Genomic DNA, 22,744 nt, shown 5'->3' with positions numbered 1-22,744 from the left:
ATCCTTCTGGGATTTGTTGAGGCATCACTCTGGACAAACCTACAAAATCTCAAGCCCTACTCAAGGTTCCATGTACTTTTGGTATTCAATTAAGCTGGCCACATAAGTTATATTAGGAAATCCACTCTTCAAAATATAAATTTTGTATCAAAAATATTTTTACTTTAGTCTCATACATAAGTTAAAGTTTTAAAATATTAATTACCATCTATTTTTCAACACCCTACAGTATTTACATTCCTTTGTTCTTCCTCATGCAGAACATTTTTCAATTTGTGCATTTAGTCACTATCATTATACACTCTAGGCATTCCTAGTTTATACCATCTCAGTCTTTATCGTATATCTTTCCTTCTGATTTCATTTGTGCTCCCAGACCTCCTCCCTCTGTCATTCTCACATTCAGCTTCATTCCGTGTTCTAACACGATTGTATTACAGTTAGGTAGTATTGGTAGCATTTTTAACGTAATGAACTCTACTGAATTGTTTATCTGAAAGTGGCCAAAATGGGAAATTTTAGGTTGTATGCTTATTATGAGAATAAAAAAAACAACACTGAATTTTACGACACAAAGAGTGAACTCTATTGTAAACTACAGACTATCTAATAATGTAATTATAATAATATTCGTTCAACAGTTGTAAAAATGGTTTCAGTCTAGTGCAAAAATGTAACATTAGGGAAAACCCTGTGTGTATTTGTTGGGGGTGGGGGAGTATACGGAAACTGTATTTTTTTTCCCTCTTTACACATTTATATTTGAAATACATTCAGATTTACAGGACAGTTATAAAAACTACAAACCTCATATAGAGAACTCCAATATACCCCTATTCTGTCCCTTTCTAGATACTCAAATTTAGTATTTTGTCCCATTTGCCATATAATTATAGCTATTTATCCATCATTCTATCAGTTCATTTGTCTGTGTTTCTGTCAGTCCATTTTGTGAACGCTTGATTGTAGATTGTGTATATCATGCTCTTTGAATACTTAATACTGTTATGTACATTTCCCCCACACTAGGATATTCGCTTTTTTATCCATCTTAAGTACAGTTATGCATCCCCCTACCCCCACCTGGGACTTGTTGACATTTAATTTTGGCATAATGCCTTTGTTACATTCAGTGGAAGCATGTTACAATGTTACTGTGAATTATAGACCCTGGCTTGCACTGATTGTACTTTTTCCTGTATACCATTAGTTTTCAACACCTTGCAATGTTGACATTTGTTTGTTCTCCCTCATGCAAAAACGTTTTTATATTTGTACATTTCATCACCATCATTGTCTACTCTAGGCATTCCTAAGCTATACCATCCTCGATCTTTATCCTCTGTCTCTCCTTCTGGTTTCATCCGTGCCCTCAGCCCTTCTCCCTCAACACGCTCACATTCAGTTTCATTCGGTGTACTTCTGTTATTGTACTACCATCAGGTAGCATTGTGCTATCCATTTCTGAATTTTTACAATGAGTCCTGTTGCACAGTCTGTAATCCTTCAGCACCAAATGCCCAGTGTCTACCCTCTTTCTATCTCCTGATAACCTGTGTTCTTAACTTAAACTCTCAAAGTTCACTCATTCATGTGAGTTCATATCAGTGAGACCATACAGTATTGTCCATTGTTTCTGGCTAATTTCACTGAGCATGATGTTCTCAAGGTTAATCCCTGTTGTTATGTGCTACCTGACTTTGTTCTGTGCAACTGCTGCATGATAATCCATTATATGGTTATACCACAGCTGGTTTAGCCACTCATCCGTTGATGGACATTTGAGCTGTTTCCATCTCTTGGCAGTTGTAGAGAATGCTGCTGTAGACATCAGTGTGCACTTGTTTGTTTGCATCCTTGCCTTCAGTTCCTCTGAATATATACCTAGTAATGGGATTGCAGGATCATATGGCAATTCTATACTTAGCTTCCTGAGGAACCGCCAAACTGCCTTCCAGAGCAACTGTACCATTCTGCATTCCCACCAACAGTGGAGAAGTGTGCCTCTTTCTCCACATCCCTTCCAGCACTTGTTGTTTTTTGTTTTTTGATAATGGCCATTCTAGTGGGTGTGAGATGATATCTCCTTGTAGGTTTTTTTTAAATGTTGTTTTTATTGTGAAGTATAACATATAAAAAACAATAAATTTCTAAGTTCATTTCAACAAGTAGTTATAGAACAGATTTTAAAGTTTGGTGTGGGTTACAGTCCCATGATTTTTCATTTTTACTTCTAGCTGCTCCAATACACTGGTGAACAAAAGAAATATCAATATAATGATTCAGCAGTCATACTCATTTGTTAAATCCTATCTTCTCTGTTAGACTCCTCCTCTTTTTTTTTCTTTCTTGTGAAAAATAACATATTAAAAAAAGTAATAAATTTCAAAGTATATCACAACAATTGTCATTGGGGTTTTGATTTGCATTTTCCTGGTAGTCGGTGAAGTTGAGCATCTTTTCATGTGCCTTTTAGTCATTTGTATTTCCTCTTCTGAGAAGTGTCTGCTCATGTCTTTTTGCCTTTTCTTTTTTTTTCTTTGTGGGGGTTTGATGGGGGAGTGCATGGTCTGGGAATCGAACCTGGGGAAGACGAGCATTCTATCACTGAACCACCTGTGTATCCTTCCCCATTTTTTTTTTTTTTTTAACATGGGTAGGCACCGGGAATCGAACCCGGGTCCTTGGGCATGGCAGGCGAACATTCTTACCTGCTGAGCCACCGTGGCCTGCCTCTTCCCCATTTTTTAATTGGACTGCTTGTCTTTTTGTTGTTGAGTTGAAGAATCTCTTTATTTATTCTGGATACTAAAACTTTATCTGATATGTGGTTTCCAAATATTGTCTCCCATTGCATAGGCTGCCTTTTTACTTTCTTGACAGAGTTCTTTGATACACAAAAGTGTTTAATTTTGAGGAGAGCCCACTCACCTGTTTCATTTTTCAATGCTTATGCTTTGGGTGTAAGGTCTAGGAAACCACTTCCTATTACTACATTATAAGATATGCCCTACATTTTCTCCTAACAATTACAGACTTAGCTCTAATGTTATGTCATTAAATGTAATGTCCATTTTGAGTTAATTTTTGTATAGGGTGTGAGATATGGATCCTCTTTCATTCTTTTACATGTGGGTATCCAGTTCTCCAGATGCCGTTTATTGAAGAGGCTGCTGTGTCCCAGGTGAATTGGCTTGACTGCCTTTGCTGATTTGAAAGTATTACATACCCCAGAGAAACCATGTTTTAACCCTGATTAAATCTTGTGGGGGCAGCCATTTCTTTTAATCCTGATTCGGTTCTGTAGGTTGACAAACTTTTGATTAGATTATTTCCACAGAGATGTGGCATGCCCAAATATGGGTGTGACCTTTTGATTAGATGGAGATGGGACTCCACCCATTCATGGTGGGTCTTGGTTAGTTTACTGGAGTCCTTTAAAAGAGGAAACATTTTGGAGAGAGCCAGAGCCTACAAGAACGACGGAGCCAACAGAGCTGAAACAGATGCTAAGAGTCCAGCAGACATTGCTATGAGATGTTAAGTAAGCCAGGACTTGGAGAGAGCCAAGAGAAGCCAACAAATGAAAACTATCCCAGAGAAGCAAAGAGAGGAGCCCCTCATAGGAACAGAGTCTAAAAGCAACAGAGCCCAAAAGCAACAGAAGCCCAGGACCAAAGGACCAGCAGATGCCGGCCGCAGCTGACAGAAGTGTTCCTGACCCATCAACCTCCCTTGACTTAAGATATCTTTCCATGGATGCCTTAGTTTGGACATTTTTATAGGCTTAGGACAGTACATTTGTAACTTATTAATTTCCCCTTTTGAAAAGCCATTCCAGTTCTGGTATATGGCATTTCCAGTAGCCTGCCTTATCAAAGATTAATGTCCATAGATGAGAGGATCCATCTGAACATTCAGTTTGATTCCATGACTTAGTATACATATCTTTATGCCAGAACTATGCTATTTTGACCACTGTAGCTTCATAATATGCTTAAAGTTAGGTAGTGTGAGACCTCCCACTTCATTTTTCTTTCTCAGGATATTTTTAGCAATTCAGGGCACTCTTTGCTTCCAAATAAATTTGGTTATTGGCTTTTCTATTTCTGCTGAGTAAATTGTTGTGGGTTTAACTGGTAGTGCATTGAATGTATAGGTAAATTTGGGTTGAATTGACATCCTACCTATATTTAGTCTTCCAGTCCATGAACACAGTATGCCCTTCAATTTATTTAGGTCTTCCATGATTTCTTTTAGCAATTTCTTGTAGTTATCTGTGTATAGGTCTTTTGTATCATTAGTTAAATTTATTCCTAAATATTTTATTCTTTTGGTTGCAAATGTAAATGCATTTTTCCCCTTGATTTCCTCCTCAGATTGCTCATTAGTAGTGTATAGAAATACTACTGATTTTTGGGTGTTGATCTTGTACCCTGCCACTTCGCTATACTTATTTATTAGCTCTAGTAGCTTTGCTGTACCTTTTTTGGGATTTTCGACATAGAGTATCATGTCCTCTGCATACAGTGAGAGTTTTACTTCTTCCTTTCCAATTTTGATACCTTGTATTTTTTTTCTTGTCTAATTGCTCTGGATAGAATTTCCAGCATAATGTTTAGTAACAGTGATGACAGTGGGCATCCTGTCTTGTTCCTGATCTTAGAGGGAACGCTTTCAATCTTTCTCCATTGAAGATTAGGTTAGCTGTGGGTTTTTCATATATTCCCTGTATGAGGTTGTGAAAGTTCTCTTCTGTTTGTATCCTTTGAAATGTTAAGAAAGAATGTTGAATTTTGTCAAATGCCTTTTCTGCATCAATCAAGATGATCATGTGGGTTTTTTGCTTAGATTTGTTGATATAATGTGTTACATTAATTGATTTTCCTATGTTGAACTACCCTTACATACCTGGGATGAATCCAACTTGGTCATGGTGTATAATTCTTTTAATGTGTTCCTGGATTCGATTTGCAAGATTTTTGTTGAGGATTCTTGCATCTGTATTCATTAGAGAGATTGGTCTTTAATTTTCTTTTCTTGTGGTATCTTTATTTGGATTTGGTATGAGAGTGATGTTGGCCTCATAAAATGAGTTAGGTAGCCTTCCCTCCTCTTCAGTTTTTTTGAAGAATTTGAGCAGGATTGATTCTAATTCTTTCTTGAATGCTTGCTAGAATTCATGTGAAGCCATCTGGTCCTGGACTTTTCTTTATTGGGAGCTTTTTTATGACGGAGTCAATCACTTTACTAGTGATTGCTTTGTTGAGGTGGTCTGTTCCCTCTCGAGTCATTGTTGGTTGTTCGTGCCTTTCCAGGAAGTTGTCCATTTTCTGTACATTGTCTAGTTTATTAACATATAGTTGCTCATAGTATCCTCTCATTACCTGCTTTATTTCTGCAGGATCAGTGGTTATGTTTCCTCTTCCATTTCTGATTTTATTTAATTCTCCTTTTTTTTTGTCAACCTAAGTGTCTATCAGTTTTATTTTATTAAAGAACCAACTTCTGGTTTTGTAGACTTTCTTGATTGTTCTGTATTCTCAATTTCATTTATTTCTGCTCTAATCTTGGTTATTTCTTTCCATTTGTTTGCTTTGGAGTTAGTTTGCAGTTCTTTCTCTAGTTCTTCCGTTTGGACAGTTAATTCCTTGATTTTTACTTTTTAATATAGGCATTTAAAAAAATTTTAATTGAGAAATCGTCATACACATGCATTCCATACGTTATATACAATCATTGGCCCACGGTATCTTCACATAGTTTTGTGTGCATCACCATGATCATTTTTTAGTACATTTGTATCACTCCAGAAAAAGAAAGGAAAAAAAACCTCATACATAGTGTTATACCTTACCCCACACTCTCATTGCCCACTAGTATTTCCATCTCCGCAATTTGTTTCACCCTTTGTCTCCCATAATATAGGCATTCAAGGCAATAAATTTCCCTCTTAGTAGTGCCTTTGCTGCATCCCATAGATTTTGGTAAGTTGTGTTTTCATTTTCATTTGTCTTGAGATATTTACTGATTTCTCTTGTAATTTCTTCCCTGACCCACTGGTTGTTTAAAAGTGTATTGTTTACTCTCCATATATTTGTGAATTTTCTGCCTATTATTGATTTCCAGCTTTTTCTTCCATTATGATTCGAGAAAGTGTTTTGTATAATTTCACTTTTTAAAAATTTATTGAGACTTGCTTTATGACCCAGCCTGTGGTTTATCCTTGAGAATGAAAGATCCATGAGCACTTGAGAAAAATGTGTATCCTGCTGTCTTGGGGCTGTAGTGTTCCGTGTTTGTCTGTTAAGTCTAGTTCATTTATGGTGTTGTTAAAAATCTCTGTTTCCTTATTGATCTCTTCTAGATATTCTATCCATTGATGAGAATGATGTGTTGAAGTCTCCAGCTGTTATTCTAGAGGGGTCTACTTTTCCCTTCAGTGTTGTCAGTGTTTGCCTCATGTATTTTGGAGCCCTCTGGCTCGGTGCATAAATATGTATGATTATTATGTCTTCTTGTTGAATTGTTCCTTTCATCAATACACAAAGCCCCTCTTTGTCTGTTTAATTGTTTTACATTTGAAGTCTAATTCGTTCAATATTATAGCTGCCCCTGTTCTTTTCTGGTTGTGTTTCCATCAAATATTTTTTCCCAATCTTTCTCTTTCTATCTATTTTTGTCCTTTGGTCTAAAGTGAGTCTCCTGTAGACAGCATATAGGTGGGTACTGCTTTTTAAACCATTCTGCCAGTCTTTGCCTTTTGATTGGGGAGTTTAATCCATTAGCATTTAACATAAAGGCAGTAGTTTCTTCTACCATTGTGTGCCCTGATCCTTTGGGCTACATCTTCAATTTTCCTAGTGTGACTCGGTTTTTTTTTTTGCTGGCATCTAGGCATTTGATTTCCTGTTTTCAGTAGTTAGAATTTATTAATTAATTCCATAATTGAAGCTTGGTTGAGGTAAGCCGTTGCTACTAGTAAAGTCTGTTTTGTTTCCCCTTGTGGAACCAGTCTGCCATTCCTGTGGGGGAGCTGTACCAGCCTCCTTGGCTTGGAGAGCATACAGTTCTATTTGGAGCCTCAGCTGTTCCACTGGTTCCGGATTGGTGTACGTTGTGTGTCCAGTCACTGCTGTCACCCCAGCAGTTGTTCTGTACTGTTCCTGGCTATTTACTAGCTGCTCTTAGGGGCACATTAAATCCTACACCTCACTATGCCACCATCTCCCCCTCATTTTTGGAAGATCGTTTTCCTAGATATAGAATTCTTGGTTTTTAGTGTTTTGCTTTCACCACTCTATGTCATTCTACTGTCGTTGTCATCTTTTTAAAAAAAATGTTTTTATTGAGCTATCTTCACACACCATACATTCCATCCAAGGTATACAATCAGTGGCTTACAGTATCATTACATAATTGTGTATTCTTCGCCAAGATCATTTTTAGAACATTTGCATCACTACAGAAAAAGAAATAAAAAGAAAAGACCCATACATCCCATAACCCTACATTGTGGTTGTGATTCAGTGTGATTCATTATGATGAAGAGATTGTATAAAGATATAACTTTTACGATTGTATAAAGATACAATCCCTGTGACTGTGGGATTGTGAAAACCTTGTGTTGTTTCACCTTTTATCCAGGTTATAGACACATGAGTAAAAAATATGGGTAAAAAATAAATGATGGGGGGACAAAGGGTAAAATAAATTATGTAGGTGGAAATACTAGTGGTCAATGAAAGGGAGGGATTGGGGGTATGGAATGTGTGTGTGTTTTTTCTTTTTTTATTTCTTTTTCTGGAATGATGCAAATGTTCTAAAAAATGATCATGGTGATGCATGCACAAGTATGTGGTAATATTGTGAGCCATTGATTGTATACCATGTATAGACTGTTGTGTGTGAAGATTTGTCAATAAGAATATTGAAAAAAAAAAAGACCTCTGATTTGATAAAGAACCACACAGGACTTCTGGAATGAAAATTAACTCATGGACCAAGAAAACACCCCAAAATATTCATGGGCAGGCTTGAGAGCAAATTACAGAAGTTTGAAGGGAACTACTATACCAGAGGATAGCTGAAAACTACCCAAAATGTAGTACATAAAGATGAAAAGACAAATACAGGACAGGACAAGATGCATGGAAGAAAGAATGAGATGGTCTAAAATCCCCTTTATTGGAATTTCAGGAAGAGAGAGGAAAAGGGAGTGTACAGGCATTGTTTGAATGAATAATGCAGAGAAACAACACCTCCCCCCATCCCCCCCACCCCCTCCCCCCACAGAGGCCACATGTGGAGCCACAGGCCTTTACCTGGTTCTGAGGAGAGCTGAGAAAATTATCTGTTTTCACTTCCACTGTGGTGGGAAAGCTCTTCACCCTTCTCTCCCCCTGGGTCTAATCCTGGGTATATTTATTCCCACTTTTCAGAAGACAAAAATTTAACTACTAGAAGTCAGTACTTGTTTTAGGTCACACAGCTAGTGAAATGTACAGTTGAATCTGGCACCACTTCTTCTGATGATAAGAAAATATTTTTCCTCCCACAGCAGTGTTTCACAGACACCTAAGAGGTCTTCTTAAATGACGTGAGTCACCAGGCCTTACCCCAGACACACTAAATTAGAATCTCCAGTGTGGGGCTTAGGTATTGGAATTAGAAGTTATAGCATGTTTCCTAGGAGGTTACAAAGCTCACCAAGTTTAGGAAACCCAGGTATCTCCCTTTTCACTCTATTAATGCTAAGGGAAAACTCCTACCCTGTGTTATGTTTTTGATATCTAATGGAAGACAATTTTCAGGCTTCTCAGTGGGCATATTATATATACTTTGTGAAAGTACAATTAGTAGTTTTCATTCTTTGCCATTTCCTGGGACCCTGCAGTAAAAAATTATGAGCTGTATATATCAGCTGTATAAGGTTTGCAAAGGAGTTATTATGTTTTAACTGCTCACCCCACCTATAAATCTAGCTATGTTTATTTCCACTTTTCCACTTTTTAAAAATGTAGCTTTATTGAGATATATTCACACACCATACAATCCAGCCAGAGTATACAAATAGTAGCTCTCAGTATCTTCACATAGTTGTGCAAGCATTATCACAGTCATTTTTAGAACATTTTCATTACTTAAAATAGTAATAATATAAAGGAAAACCCAAAATTCCGTACTCCTCATTACCCCCTATTGTTGACCCCTAGTATTGGTGTGTTGCATTCATTACTATTGATGAAAGAATATTAAGATATTATGCTCTTATAGTCCATAGGTTACAATAGGTACATTTTCTCCCATATACTACTCTATTATTAAGTCCTTTTAATAGTGTCATATGTTTGTTCTAGTTCATGAACGAAGTTTTTTATACTGTACTGTTAACCACAGTTGTAGTCCACCACAAAGATTCATTGTGTTATACATTCCCTTGTTTTCACTCCTAGCATTCTTCTAAACTACCTCTTTCAATCACATTCACTTACAATTCAGCATCATTAGTTCTACTCACAATAGCATGCTACCGTCACCTGTATCGGTTTCCAGGTGTTTATGTCCAACGTAATTAAACATTCTGCACATCTTAAGCAACTGTTCCACATTGTTTATTGTTTATTCTATATCCTGGTAACCTATATTCTATATTTTATGTCATGAGTTTACATATAATGAGATCATACACTATGTCATTTTGTGTCTGACTTATTTTACTCAACATAATATGCTCAAAGTTCATCCATGTTGTTGCATGCTTCAGGAATGCATCCTTTTTTAGTGCTGATTCATAGAACATCGTTGATAGATACAACATTTTGTTTATCCGTTCATCTGTTCATGGGCACTTGGATTGTTTCCATCTTTTGGCAATTCTGAACAATGCTGCAATCCTGGCTTTCAGATCTTCTGGGTATACACCAAGTAGCAGGATTGCCGGATCATGGGGCAACTCTGTACTTAGCCTCCTGAGGAGCCGACAAATTGTCATCCACAGCAGCTGCACTGTTTTGCATTCTCACCAGCAGAGAATGTATGTGCCAGCTTTCCACATCCTCTCCAACACTTGTGGTTTCCTGTTTAATAGTGGCCTTGGTAGTAGTGTGACATGATATCTCATTGTGGTTTTGATTTGAATTTCCCTAATAGGTGGTGAAGAAGAGCATGTTTTCATGTGCTTTTTAGCCATTTTTATTTCTTCTTGGGAAAAATGTTTATTTGTGTCTATTACCATTTTTTTTTTTATTAATTAACGGTAAAAAAGAAATTAACCCAACATTTAGAAATCATACCATTCTACATATGCAATCAGTAATTCTTAACATCATCACATAGATGCATGATCATCGTTTCTTAGTACATTTGCTTCGGTTTAGAAGAACTAGCAACACAACAGAAAAAGATATAGAATGTTAATATAGAGAAAAAAAATAAAAGTAATAATAATAGTAAAAAAACAAAACAAAACAAAAAAACCTATAGCTCAGATGCAGCTTCATTCAGTGTTTTAACATGGTTACTTTACAATTAGGTATTATTGTGCTGTCCATTTTTGAGTTTTTGTATCTAGTCCTGTTGCACAGTCTGTATCCCTTCAGCTCCGGTTACCCATTATCTTACCATGTTTCTAACTCCTGCTGGATTCTGTTACCAATGACATATTCCAAGTTTATTCTCGAATATCGGTTCACATCAGTGGGACCATACAATATTTGTCCTTTAGTTTTTGGCTAGACTCACTCAGCATAATGTTCTCTAGGTCCATCCATGTTATTACATGCTTTATAAGTTTATCCTGTCTTAAAGCTGCATAATATTCCATCATATGTATATACCACAGTTTGTTTAGCCACTCTTCTGTTGATGGACATTTTGGCTGTTTCCATCTCTTTGCAATTGTAAATAACGCTGCTATAAACATTGGTGTGCAAATGTCCGTTTGTGTCTTTGCCCTTAAGTCCTTTGAGTAGATACCCAGCAATGGTACTGCTGGGTCGTATGGCAATTCTATATTCAGCTTTTTGAGGAACCGCCAAACTGCCTTCCACAGTGGTTGCACCCTTTGACATTCCCACCAACAGTGGATAAGTGTGCCTCTTTCTCCGCATCCTCTCCAGCACTTGTCATTTTCTGTTTTGTTGATAATGGCCATTCTGGTGGGTGTGAGATGATATCTCATTGTGGTTTTGATTTGCATTTCTCTAATGGCCAGGGACATTGAGCATCTCTTCATGTGCCTTTTGGCCATTTGTATTTCCTCTTCTGGTAGTTGTCTGTTCAAGTCTTTTTCCCATTTTGTAATGGGGTTGGCTGTCTTTTTGTTGTTGAGTTGGACAATCTCTTTATAAGTTCTGGATACTAGACCTTTATCTGATATGTCATTTCCAAATATTGTCTCCCATTGTGTAGGCTGTCTTTCTACTTTCTTGATGAAGTTCTTTGATGCACAAAAGTGTTTAATTTTGAGGAGCTCCCATTTATTTATTTCCTTCTTCAGTGCTCTTGCTTTAGGTTTAAGGTCCATAAAACCGCCTCCAATTGTAAGTTTCATAAGATATCTTCCTACATTTTCCTCTAACTGTTTTATGGTCTTAGACCTAATGTTTAGATCTTTGATCCATTTTGAGTTAACTTTTGTATAGGGTGTGAGATATGGGTCTTCTTTCATTCTTTTGCATATGGATATCCAGTTCTCTAGGCACCATTTATTGAAGAGACTGTTCTGTCCCAGGTGAGTTGGCTTGACTGCGTTATCAAAGATCAAATGTCCATAGATGAGAGGGTCTATATCTGAGCACTTTATTCGATTCCATTGGTCAATATATCTATCTTTATGCCAATACCATGCTGTTTTGACCACTGTGGCTTCATAATATGCCTTAAGTCAGGCAGCACAAGACCTCCAGTTTTGTTTTTTTTCCTCAAGATGTTTTTAGCAATTCGGGGCACCCTGCCCTTCCAGATAAATTTGCTTATTGGTTTTTCTATTTCTGAAAAATAAGTTGTTGGGATTTTGTTTGGTATTGCATTGAATCTGTAAATCAATTTAGGTAGGATTGACATCTTAACTATATTTATTCTTCCAATCCATGAACACTGTATGCCCTTCCATCTATTTAGGTCTTCTGTGATTTCTTTTAGCAGTTTTTTGTAGTTTTCTTTATATAGGTTTTTTGTCTCTTTAGTTAAATTTATTCCTAGGTATTTTATTCTTTTAGTTGCAATTGTAAATGGGATTCGTTTCTTGATTTCTGCCTCAGCTTGTTCATTACTAGTGTATAGAAATGCTACAGATTTTTGAATGTTGATCTTGTAACCTGCTACTTTGCTGTACTCATTTATTAGCTCTAGTAGTTTTGTTGTGAATTTTTCCGGGTTTTCGACGTATAGTATCATATCGTCTGCAAACAGTGATGGTTTTACTTCTTCCTTTCCAATTTTGATGCCTTGTATTTCTTTTTCTTGTCTAATTGCTCTGGCTAGAACCTCCAACACAATGTTGAATAATAGTGGTGATAGTGGACATCCTTGTCTTGTTCCTGATCTTAGGGGGAAAGTTTTCAATTTTTCCCCATTGAGGATGATATTAGCTGTGGGTTTTTCATATATTCCCTCTATCATTTTAAGGAAGTTCCCTTGTATTCCTATCTTTTGAAGTGTTTTCAGCAGGAAAGGATGTTGAATCTTGTCAAATGCCTTCTCTGCATCAATTGAGATGATCATGTGATTTTTCTGCTTTGATTTGTTGATATGGTGTATTACATTAATTGATTTTCTTATGTTGAACCATCCTTGCATACCTGGGATGAATCCTACTTGGTCATGATGTATAATTCTTTTAATGTGTTGTTGGATACGATTTGCTAGAATTTTATTGAGGATTTTTGCATCTATATTCATTAGATTGGTCTGTAGTTTTCTTTTTTTGTAATATCTTTGCCTGGTTTTGGTATGAGGGTGATGTTGGTTTCATAGAATGAATTAGGTAGTTTTCCCTCCACTTCGATTTTTTTGAAGAGTTTGAGGAGAGTTGGTACTAATTCTTTCTGGAATGTTGGATAGAATTCACATATGAAGCCATCTGGTCCTGGACTTTTTCTTTTTGGGAAGGTTTTGAATGACTGATTCAATTTCTTTACTTGTGATTGGTTTGTTGAGGTCATCTGTTTCTTCTTGAGTCAAAGTTGGTTGTTCATGTCTTTCCAGGAACCCGTCCATTTCATCTAAATTGTTGTATTTATTAGCGTAAAGTTGTTCATAGTATCCTGTTATTACCTCCTTTATTTCTGTGAGGTCAGTAGTTATGTCTCCTCTTCCATTTCTGATCTTATTTATTTGCATCCTCTCTCTTCTTCTTTTTGTCAGTCTTGCTAAGGACCCATCAATCTTATTGATTTTCTTATAGAACCAACTTCTGGTCTTATTGATTTTCTGAATGTTTTCATGTTTTCAATTTCATTTATTTCTGCTCTAATCTTTGTTATTTCTCTCCTTTTGCTTGCTTTGGGATTAGTTTGCTGATCTTTCTCCAGTTCTTCCAAGTGGACAGTTAATTCGTGCATTTTTGCCTTTTCTTCTTTTCTGATATAGGCATTTAGGGCAATAAATTTCCCTCTTAGCACTGCCTTTGCTGCGTCCCATAAGTTTTGATATGTTGTGTATTCATTTTCATTAGCCTCGAGGTATTAACTAATTTCTCTTGCAATTTCTTCTTTGACCCACTTGTTGTTTAAGAGTGTGTTGTTGAGCCTCCACGTATTTGTGAATTTTCTGGCACTCCGCCTATTATTGATTTCCAACTTCATTCCTTTATGATCCGAGAAAGTGTTGTGTATGATTTCAATCTTTTTAAATTTGTTAAGACTTGCTTTGTGACCCAGCATATGGTCTATCTTTGAGAATGATCCATGAGCACTTGAAAAAAAGGTGCATCCTGCTGTTGTGGGATGTAATGTCCTATAAATGTCTGTTAAGTCTAGCTCATTTATAGTAATATTCAGATTCTCTATTTCTTTATTGATCCTCTGTCTAGATGTTCTGTCCATTGATGAGAGTGGTGAATTGAAGTCTCCAACTATTATGGTATATGTGTCTATTTCCCTTTTCAGTGTTTGCAGTGTATTCCTCACGTATTTTGGGGCATTCTGGTTTGGTGCATAAATATTTATTATTGTTATGTCTTCTTGTTTAACTATTCCTTTTATTAGTATATAGTGTCCTTCTTTGTCTCTTTTAACTGTTTTACATTTGAAGTCTAATTTGTTGGATATTAGTGTAGTCACTCCTGCTCTTTTCTGGTTGTTATTTGCATGAAATATCTTTTCCCAACCTTTCACTTTCAACCTATGTTTATCTTTGGGTCTAAGATGTGTTTCCTGTAGACAGCATATAGAAGGATCATGTTTTTTAATCCATTCTGCCAGTCTGTGTCTTTTGATCGGGGAATTCAGTCCATTAACATTTAGTGTTATTACTGTTTGTATAATATTTTCCTCTACCATTTTGCCTTTTGTATTATATATATCATATCTGACTTTCCTTCTTTCTACACTCTTCTCCATACCTCTCTCTTCTGTCTTTTCGTATCTGACTCTAGTGCTCCCTTTAGTATTTCTTGCAGAGCTGGTCTCTTGGTCACAAATTCTCTCAGTGACTTTTTGTCTGAGAATGTTTTAATTTCTCCCTCATTTTTGAAGGACAATTTTGCTGGATATAGGAGTCTTGGTTGGCAACTTTTCTCTTTTAGTAATTTAAATATATCATCCCACTGTCTTCTAGCTTCCATGGTTTCTACCGAGAAATCTACACATAGTCTTATTGGGTTTCCTTGTATGTGATGGATTGTTTTTCTCTTGCTGCTTTCAAGATCCTCTCTTTCTCTTTGACCTCTGACATTCTAACTAGTAAGTGTCTTGGAGAACGCCTATTTGGGTCTAATCTCTTTGGGGTACGCTGTACTTCTTGGATCTGTAATTTTAGGTCTTTCATAAGAGTTGGGAAATTTTCAGTGATAATTTCTTCCATTAGTTTTTCTCCTCCTTTTCCCTTCTCTTCTCCTTCTGGGACACCCACAACATGTATATTTGTGCGGTTCATATTGTCCTTGAGTTCCCTGATACCCTGTTCAAATTTTTCCATTCTTTTCCCGATAGTTTCTGTTTATTTTTGGACTTCAGATGTGCCACCCTCCAAATCACTAATTCTATCTTCTGTCTCTTAAAATCTATCGTTGTAGGTATCCATTGTTTTTTCCATCTTTTCTACTTTATCCTTCACTTCCTTAAGTTCTGTGATTTGTTTTTTCAGTTTTTCTATTTCTTCTTTTTGTTCAGCCCATGTCTTCTTCATGTCCTCCCTCAATTTATCGATTTCGTTTTTGAAGAGATTTTCCATTTCTGTTTGTATATTCAGCATTAGTTGTCTCAGCTCCTGTATCTCATTTGAACTATTGGTTTGTTCCTTTGACTGGGCCATATTTCAATTTTCTGAGCGCGATCCGTTATCTTCTGCTGGCGTCTGGGCATTTAGTCAGATTTCCCTGGGTGTTGGATCCCACAGGTTGAAAGATTTTTCTGTGAAATCTGTGGGTTCTGTTTTTCTTATCCTGCCCAGTAGGTGGCGCTCGTGGCACACGTTTGTCTGCGGGACCCACCAGTAAAAGGTGCTGTGGGTCCTTTAACTTTGGAAAACTCTCGCTGTGGGGGAGGTTCGCCAGCCGAAGTGGCTTGGAAGAGTGCCAGCCGGCCCGGGGGTCCGAACGCGGGGAAGGTCGCCGGCCGCCGCAACCCAGGAGAGCGCCCGTCCGAATTTCCTAGTCAGCCCGGGGCGCCAAGTGTGGAGGGAGGGCGCCAGCTACCACAGCCCGGGAGAGTGCACTGTTCCCAGCCGGACCGGGGAGTCACGTGTTTGGAAGGAACCCCCTCGGTCACCGTTCTCCGCGGCCTGGGGATTTCCGATCCAGTTCTCTCAGTTGGTCCGGGGGGCCTCGCGTGGTGGGGGCACCAGCTGCCGCGACTTGAGGGTACCGCCCATCCAATTCTGCCAGCTGGCCTGGGAAGCAGGAAGGGAGGGACTCCGGCCGCTTGCCTCCCCGGCCTGGGGAAGCCCGCGCCCCTCGGCGATCTCACCGGAGCGGGTTCTCCCAGCCAGTCAGCCGTTCCAGGATGGGGTACGCTGTCTTTTTGATCTCTGTCGTGGCTCCGGGAGCTGTTCTGTATTGTTTCTACTCCCTTAGTAGCTGTTCTGGAGGAGGAAAGGTGAGGATGGCAAGGCTGTCGAGGACGGTGGTGGAGGAGCCGGTGAAGGCGGAAGAGGGCACAGTGGTGGTTGGAGAGCCGCTGGAGTAGGAGAAGATAGGGAAGGATAAGATGGCGGATGGAGAGCCGCCGGAGCAGAAGGGGAAAGAGGAGGGCAAGATGGCGGCGGGAGCGCCGACAGAGAAGGGGGAAGAGGAGGGCTAGATGGCGGTGGGAGCGCTGGCAGAGAAAGAGGAAGAGGAGGGCTAGATGGCGGCGGGAGCGCGGGTGGAGAAAGAGGAAGAGGAGGGCTAGATGGCGGTGCGAGCGCCGGCGGAGAAAGAGGAAGAGGAGGGCTAGATGGCGGCGGGAGCGCTGGCAGAGAAGGGGGAAGAGGAGGACTAGATGGCGGCGGGAGCGCCGGTGGAGAAAAAAGCTCTATTACCATTTTTAATTGAATTTTTTTATTGTTGACTGGGTCACTTTATAACTTGGAAATACTGTTAGCATTTTTATGTCAAATTTCTGCCTCACCTGAAGCAACTATTTGGTTTCAGATCTTCATAGAGCTGCTGGAAATGGCCAAGCATAGGCAACACAATAGCTTTTTCTTTTTTTCTAAAGTCAACTTCCTCTTATCCCTGTAATTCATTTTTTGCTGAAAGGTTCTCTTTACTTTGAAGTCAATGTTAGCCCCGTTTCTGTTTAAGGCATACTTTTACCAGACAGTTGTGGTTTAAATTTGTCTTATCTTCATGAGCCTTAGCAGTTATGCTTTTTGTATTTGTGTTGTCCCCACTCCTCCCTGTATCCCTGACTCCTCATTGTATCCTCAGTTCCCTCAGTTAATATTTGTAGATGATTATATATTGAATGCCTTTTCTCAAGATTCGTTGTCCTTTTTTTAAAAAGTATTTAATTTTGTTCGCACACTTTACATTTCTGCCAAACATACCCCCACTCCCCTCACTTCATTTCCTGATAACCTCTAAGATACTTTTCTGTCTCTGTGGATTTGATGTTTTTTAGATACTTCTTATAAGTGGCATCATTCAAAATTTGCCCTTATGTGTCTTACTCATTTCACGGAGCAGAAAGGGTTCACAGTTCTTTCATGTTGCAGTATGTCTCAGAACTTCATTCTTTCTAATGCCTGAATAATATTCCTTTGTGTGTACGTACCGCATTTTGTTTTTCCATTCATTTGTTCATGGACACTTGGGTTGTTTCTACCTTTTTGCTACTGTGAGTAATGAATGATGCTATGAACATTGTTTATAAATTCTTGGTTATATATGAAGAAGTGGAATTTTCCTAGTCATGTGGTAACTAAATGTATCTCTAATTTTGTGGAACTGCCATATCTTTTTCCACAATGGCTGTATCATTGTATGTTCCTACCAAAAACACACTATAGAGTCCCATTTTCTCTGTTTCCTCATCAGTACTCTGTTTTCCTTTTTATAGTGGTCTTTCTTGTTGGTGTGAGGTAGTGTCTCATTTGGTTTTTCTTTTAAAATATGAAACAGTTCACAAAATTGCCTGTCATCCTTGTGCAGGGGCCACGGTGACCTGTTCTCTGTCATTCCAGTTTTAGTATGTGGCTGTCAAAGTGAGCGCTCTTGTGGTTTTGATTTGCATTTTGTCCCTGTTTTTTTAACAGAATTGTTTTATGATATCATTAAGAAAATCACTTAATGAGTTAATGTTAAACCATCCTTCATTCACTTTGTGTTTAATAATTTTATTAATGTTCTCCAGAGAAACAAAATCAACAGGATATATATATGCCTATCTGTATATTAAGAGGTTTATTTAAGGAATTGCTCATGGAATGGTAAGGGCTGGTAAGGCAAAAAACTGTAGGGTAGGCCAGCAGTCTGGAAACTTAGAGTACATAGTATAATCTTAAAGAAGAATTTCTTCCTCTGGAAGCCTGTAATTTGCCTTCAGCTGATTGGATGAAGACCCAGCCATGTTATAGAGGGTAATCTCCTTTAATTAAAGTTAAACTGATTATAAATGGTAATCACATCTACAAAATATCTGTACTCCTGTTACTAACTCTAGGCCAATGTTTGACCGAACAGTTGGCACCATAAGTAGCCAAGTTGACATAAAATTAATCATCACAGTAAGGAAGTCTTTATTAAATGGTAACCATATTTCACCTTCAAACTTACTTATATGGCTCATCACTGTGAGAATTCTTTTCCTTTTGTGAACTTAGAGAGGAATATAACTTTACATTTCTTCTGTTTTTCCTTCTTAATTGTTAAGAAGTAGAAGTTGTACTAGATCCAGGGCTCATCTTGGTTAGTTGCAGGAACAGTTGTTCATTGTTGATGGGAATGTCAAACGGTGTAACCGATGTGCAAAACAATTTGGAGGTTTTGTTTTGTTTTTTAATTTTAATTTTTGGAGGTGTGTGGTGCATGGTCTGGGAATCGAACCTGGGTCTCCTGCATGGAAGGCACGCATTCTACCACTGAACCACCCATGCACGTTTAATTTTAATATTTTTATTGTAAAAACTTAACATATAATCATATTCTTGGCATAAAAACATTTTATACATGGTGTACAATCAGTGGCTCACAGTATCATCACATAGTTGAATGTTCATCACCATGATCATTTTTTTAACATTTGTATCACTCCAGCTAAAGAAATTAAAAGAAAAAAGAAAAAACTCATACATACTATACCCCTCTCACCTCCCTCTCATTGACTACTAGTGTTTCCATCCACCCAATTTATTTTACCCTTTGTCTCCCCATTATTTATTTATTTATTTAATTTTATCCATGTTTTACTCATCTGTCCATACCCTAGATATAAGAAGCATCAGACACAAGGTTCTCACAATCACATAGTCACAGTATAAACACTTTATCTTTACACGATTGTTTTCAAGAATCTGGACTACTGGAACACAGCTCAGCAGTTTCAGGTACTTCCCTCCAGCCACTCTAATCAATACACCATAAACTAAAAAGGAATATGTATATAGTGTGTAAGAATAACCTTCAGGATAACCTCGGCTGTGTTTGAAATCTCTCAGCCACTGAAACTTTGTGTCATTTTGCTCCTCCCCCTTTTGGTCAAGAAGGCTTTCTCAGTCTCTCGATGCCAGGTCCTGTCTTAGCCCAGGCTTTCTGTCCCACATTTCCAGGGAGATTCACACCCTTGGGAGTAAGAGTCCCATCCCACTTTAACACTTAAATAGATTACCTTAAGTAATTAAAATATTCTTTATAAGCTTTGGCTGGGGATTGAATAAATTTTCAAATTAATGTTTCTTCATAAATAGATTATCGTAAGTATTTTTAGGGCAAAATAAATGCTGTATTCCTAAAATAATAACATACAGAGCAAAGCTAAAGTTATGTTGCTTTTGATGGTAGCTATTTTCTTTCTGAAAGGGGATATATTTCCTGGATAGCCAAGATTCACCAATTAAACCATACTAACCTCACTTCATCGCAACTGTACTATGTGTTCACTTAGAAGTAAATTGCCTTTTTCTTCTCTTTTCAAATGTAGGTTATATATTTGGGGAGAACTCCAGAAGAAGCATGTAGAATATTAATGTTTGGAGATACGTCTTATATTCCTTTCAGGTAAATGTAAGAATAATATAGTAGATTAATTTAATTAAACTCTTACCAGAATTTCTTGGTAGTAGTTTCTGAAAAAAGAAGACCTGGTAAATGGTCATTTCAGGGTGGCAACAGATAATGCTGTAGGTCTACGTTTCTCAGAGTAACACTATTGACATTTTTGTGGAATTGCTCTGTGCATATTAAATGTTTAGCAACATCGTTGGCCTCTGCCCACTAGGGTGACAGCCTCGCCCCCCACCCCCACCCCCCACAAACAGAACTAAACAGTTGACAAAACCAGAATGTCTTCTGAGTGGCAAAATCATCCCTGGTGAGAACCACTTAATAATAGACAAGATCTCTCTATAAATAACTCCGTAGAACCTCCCATGGGGTTACTCCATGAGACAGATTGATAGAAACTATACTTTGTGTTCTTTTGAGAATCCTGAGTAAACCATCACTGGGGAGTGGCTTATGATGTGTTAAATAAGTTTCTTAATAAAGAAGAATTCATTTTACCCTACTTTTCAGGAGTAGCAGAGATAGTTAGGTGAGTTTGCTAATGTAGCACCACTACCAGAAGAAACAGTCCAAATGCTGTGATACAGAGATGGTAGATAATGTCTTTATATAAATGGGTGAAGTCCTTATTTCAGACTTACCAAAAAAGTGTCCTTTTTTTCTTTTTCTGAAAATTAAGTTCTAAAAGTTTTTCTACCTGTTCATCAAAGTACTTGTCTTAGCTATATAATCCAAATACTTGTGTGATCTTAATGTATAATAGATGTGTGAAATCATTTACCTTATTACATACCATGTTAATAATTTTCAATATTGCCTTTTTTTCCATTCATAAAATTAGTTTATTGTTTTACAATTGTTGCATATATCTTGAATGCCCAATTTTAAAGATCTGGCCTTGCTTTTAAAGTGTGAGGTTTTTAAGTTCCTTGTAGATGAACTTTGGGGTGGTTCTTCTTAATATAGACAAAATCTCCCTATTAATAACTCTGTTATTCCATGAGATAGATCTGTTATGACTCTGTAGAGGTCAAGAATAATAATTGCACTAAAGGCTGTATGTTAGTGAGTTAACGAATTAGAGGAATTGCTTTGAACCTACCATCATCCCTTTTTTTCTGAGCTCATGGATCATCTTAAGTATTCTGTTGTTTGAGTTGGAAAGGAAAGAGAATGAAGTAAATGTTTTTCTAAACTGAAGAATATTCCATTCTTCTCAACTTATGCAGCCATATACTTCCTTTAGGAAAAATGCTTTATATTTGCAGTACCTAAGTCAGAAGCACATTGATGTATGGTGATAATTTTGTTCTACAGAACTCTTGTTTATAATGGTGAACTTCATGATAGTGTCATTCTTGAAGTTAATACAAGATATTGAAATAATACAAGATCCTGAAATAAGAATGTGCTCACACATTCCACATAATACAAGTAAGGACTGTGTGAGAAAAGTGTTTTTTGCATTCATTTAAATACAGTCACGGGAAACAAGAGTAAACCTTGCTTATTGCTATACCTATGTTTAAAACTATTGAGTTTGGCACTGAGAAAGGAGGTTAGATACATCTTGTCCCAGGAACATCTGTTAGTAATTCTCTAAAAGAACACCTCAGATTTGTGGCGTTTGAATCTCTTCAGTCATAGGTGCCAAATATGGGGTTTCGCGAAAGTGGTGTTTTTTAAAATGTGGTCTGTGGGCTGGTATCTGTGTGCAAATTTTTTGTTACCAGCCTGTGCCAGTATAGGTATAGAAGTTGAGAGTAAAATTTTAGAGATCGCAATTTGATAATTTTATTTCTGTTCAATCAGGTAATAAAAGAATTTGGACTTGTATTTTGTTGTATTACCCCCCACCCTTTTTCAGTAATTCTCTTCTGTTGTATTTTATAAAAATAAAATACTGCATTATTGTAGGTATGTAACAATGCAGTGTTATATTATTGTATATCATTTATTGACTTTTTCAAAAGTATTGGCTTATGGCAGATTACAAATTTAAAAATCTGGTGCTTCTTAGGTTATACTATTTCATAGAACAGTAAAATACTGCTAATTAGAAAGTAGGCCAGTTGTTATTAATGAAACCTGGTATAATATTTTGGTATAAAGTACGTTACAATCTTTTTATGCTTGCCACCTCAAGTGCATAGAATAACTTCAACTGCTACTAAATTAGTGCCAACAAGGGGTTGTGCAGAAATAGCATTCAATTACAGTTAATAGCTTTTTTATGTTCTATAGCAATACTTAATTAGATATAATTCAATTTAGATGTAATTCTTTAAGTGCTGAATTTAAAATCTATTGACGTATAAGATTTATTTTGAATGATATTAAATAATTCTGTGCCTTTTTAAAGGAAAAAATATAAAATGTAATTCAGCATTTTCTTGATACATTAGGATCATTGTTGTAAAGAGCAGATGCTTTCTATTCTTCGGTGATTTTATTACAACTTTCAACTTTGATTCTTAGTTGATTTTTCTGTCTTTTTATTTTCTTCAAAGATAATATTCATAGTTTATAGCTTTGCTGTTGATGTCAGACAGATGGGATTTTGACTCTCAGCTCACCAATAATAGCTCTCTGATCCTTTACTTATTTATAAACCTCTTAGAGCTTGGTCTCCTAGTCTGTAATTGGGAATTATAATAGTATCTGCCTAATGAGGTTGTGAGGGCAAACGACATCCTTCCTATAAAATCTTTTGTATAGTGCCTCGTGCTCATTTGTTGAGCATTTATTCTTTTCCTTTTTTAATTGACATGCAACTTACTTACAATAAAAACACTCATTGTAAGTATATAGCCCAATAAATATTTACATTTGTATATAACTACCATCTATTTCAAAATAGAGAACATTGTCAGCACC

The 22,744-nt window shown here is 37.2% G+C and overlaps 1 protein-coding gene and 1 non-coding gene across 19 annotated transcripts in view; one reads left to right on the top strand and one right to left on the bottom strand.

The window, feature by feature from the left end:
- Nucleotides 1-22,744, top strand: part of CDC14B (cell division cycle 14B) — a 158,766-nt gene that overhangs the window by 77,489 nt on the left and 58,533 nt on the right. For all 18 annotated transcript variants that reach the window (XM_077148732.1, XM_077148746.1, XM_077148735.1 and 15 more), the window contains exon 5: nucleotides 19,785-19,861. In XM_077148732.1, coding sequence (XP_077004847.1) covers nucleotides 19,785-19,861 — 77 coding nt within the window. The remainder of the gene's footprint in view (nucleotides 1-19,784; nucleotides 19,862-22,744) is intronic.
- LOC143675321 (U6 spliceosomal RNA) lies at nucleotides 17,753-17,857 on the bottom strand. The gene has a single exon (XR_013171552.1). It is a non-coding gene; the product is annotated as a U6 spliceosomal RNA (small nuclear RNA).

The sequence above is a fragment of the Tamandua tetradactyla genome, chromosome 2, assembly GCF_023851605.1.
Source record: "Tamandua tetradactyla isolate mTamTet1 chromosome 2, mTamTet1.pri, whole genome shotgun sequence".
Classification (NCBI taxonomy): domain Eukaryota; kingdom Metazoa; phylum Chordata; class Mammalia; order Pilosa; family Myrmecophagidae; genus Tamandua; species Tamandua tetradactyla.
Note: the sequence above shows the minus strand (reverse complement) of the source record. Positions and strands in the feature narration are given on the sequence as shown.